The sequence below is a fragment of the Perca fluviatilis genome, chromosome 10 (assembly GCF_010015445.1).
Source record: "Perca fluviatilis chromosome 10, GENO_Pfluv_1.0, whole genome shotgun sequence".
In the NCBI taxonomy this organism is placed as follows: Eukaryota; Metazoa; Chordata; class Actinopteri; order Perciformes; family Percidae; genus Perca; species Perca fluviatilis.
Genome location: NC_053121.1, coordinates 37,633,806 through 37,636,305, shown reverse-complemented (window position 1 = coordinate 37,636,305; position 2,500 = coordinate 37,633,806). Strand labels below are relative to the sequence as shown.

General features: G+C 44.0%; 1 protein-coding gene across 1 annotated transcript in view; it reads right to left on the bottom strand.

The window, feature by feature from the left end:
• The window catches only part of LOC120566569 (diacylglycerol kinase theta), a 45,144-nt gene that overhangs the window by 10,518 nt on the left and 32,126 nt on the right, over positions 1-2,500 (bottom strand). Inside the window, exon 16 of the mRNA XM_039813086.1 lies at positions 1,611-1,759. Within this exon, the coding sequence (XP_039669020.1) occupies positions 1,611-1,759 (149 nt within the window). The remainder of the gene's footprint in view (positions 1-1,610; positions 1,760-2,500) is intronic.

The following is a 2,500-nucleotide window of genomic DNA, read 5'->3' as shown; positions in this document are numbered from 1 at the left end:
CTGTCTCTACACATGGATGTTTCCCATAAACACAAACATAAATAAACATAAATATATACTGATCAACGTCGGCAGCGTTGACGACAGAATAGGCTCCAGAATATTTCCTTCTGGATTGACAGGTGCAATATTTGAAAATGGATAATTATTAATATAATTTTTTTAAATGACATTTATATATCTGCATTTATGTCAAAATCTAGAGACTTTCAAACATCGAAATGTCATTTATTGAAATGTTTTCATGTCTAAATGACATATAAACATCTTTTAGTATTCTATTTTGTCTGGAAATGCTTCCAACACGTTGGCGTGTCGCATGAAAAATAGGCATCGGTCCTATTTCTAGCACGCACGTCTTTTCGGCACGGCTCGAGACGTGCGTCCCACGCAGGCAGTGTGCACGCTCTAACCTGTTACCATGGGAGCCCAAATGAAAACGGACACGCCACCCAGCCAGTGTGCAGCCGGCCTTAGTCATCAAGGAAAAAAGCAACAAAAATGTCGCAAAAACGTCCAAATAAAGCGCCCAAAAGTGGCATAAACTTCAGAGTTAGTTGGTGTGAGTTAGTAAATTTAACCTTAGCAGAGTCGGGGAACTTCCCGTTAAAAAGAACTGACACGAAACTAAATATCCACTAGCTAAATATCCAAAAGACTAACTCCAATCTAAAGACAATCTGTCATAAAGTCTCTGAGATTTTAGTCACAGACTAGAAGATTTTGCAGAGAAAGGGGATCTTGCAGGGTCACAATTTGCAACATTGAAATAAGCAACGAAAACGTGGTAAAGCAAACAAAACCCCCCCCCCCAATAAAGACATAAAACGAAAGCATCAAAATCAATATATATATATAACATACCATAAAATAGTTATAACAATGATTAATAATGATATTTATAACCTGTTGTTTCTACTTTAAACTAAACATTAAAGGGAGGCAGTGTGTGTCCGACCTGTTCCCAGCACACACACACACACACACACACACACACACACACACACACACACACACACACACACACACACACACACAGAACGTGCACACACACACACACACACACACACACACAGAACGTGCACACACACACACACACACACACACACACACACACGAAGGTGAAAAATATATATAATCTAATATCTATTTTTACATGTGCGTTCTGTGTGTTTGTGTGTGTCTTGTACGATAGCGCGTAATGTGTGTGCGTTCCTAATGTTGTTGTGTGTGTGTGTGTGTGTGCGGCGTCGGTGTGTATGCTAGTGTGTGGTGTGTGTGTTTATGTGTGTCTGTGTGTGTGTGTGCGTGTTCTGTGTGTGTGTTCTGTGTGTGTTTGTGTGCGTGTATGTGTGTCTGTGTGTGTGTGTGTGTGTCTGTGTGCGTTCTGTGTGTGTGTTCTGTGTGTGTGTGTGTTCGTGTCTGTGTGTGTGTGTATGCAGGTGTTTGTCTGTGTGTCTGTGTGTGTGTATGCAGGTGTTTGTGTGTGTGTGTGTGTGTGTGTGCATGCAGGTGTTTGTGTGTGTGTGTGTGTGTGTGTGTGTCTGTCTGTATAACACTGATTAATAATTATATTTATAACCAGTTGTTTTTCTAGGTGTTTGTCCGACCTGTTCCCAGCGGGACGATGCCGATCGGCGGCTCTCGGCACGCCAGTTTGTGCCGGACGGCCTCCAGGACCCCCAGCACCCAGCCCGTCGTCCCGTCGCCGCCGCAGACCAGCACCCGAAACCTGGGAAGGTCCCGGAAGGTGTGGAGGCTGCACGGCAGCATCACAGACATGTCAGTCCATCTTATACACATCCTCCTTTTCTGTGTTTAAAATCAAGGCTAAAGACACATTTCTACCCACAGGCCTTTTTAGAAAAGAAAAGTCAGATATTTGGACTGTATTACTGCAGGTCTCATATAATCTTCTGTTTGTTCCTCATAAAGCCCCCCCCAAAAAGTCAGCAAAAAAGTTCCTTAGCCATCATAGCAAAAAACGACTAAAATGTTAGGAAAAACAAAGTGTAAAAAATGCCCGAAAAAGTTGTAGTCCAGCCTTTACTTCAGAGACAAATGTGGTCACTTTGTAACACACGTTATAATGCTCACCTAGCTGCTAGCGTAGCACGCCCTCATACTCTGCTTCTGACTGGTTAGTAGTCTTACCTAGGTAATGTCAGGGCACGCCCTCATACTCTGCTCCTGACTGGCTAGTAGTCCTTACCTAGGTACTGTCAGGGCACGCCCTCATACTCTGCTCCTGACTGGCTAGTAGTCCTTACCTAGGTACTGTCAGGGCACGCCCTCATACTCTGCTTCTGACTGGCTAGTAGTCCTTACCTAGGTACTGTCAGGACACACTCTCATACTCTGCTTCTGACTGGCTAGTAGTCCTTACCTAGGTACTGTCAGGACACGCCCTCATACTCTGCTTCTGACTGGCTAGTAGTCCTTACCTAGGTACTGTCAGGGCCCTCATACTCTGCTTCTGACTGGCTAGTAGTCCTTACCT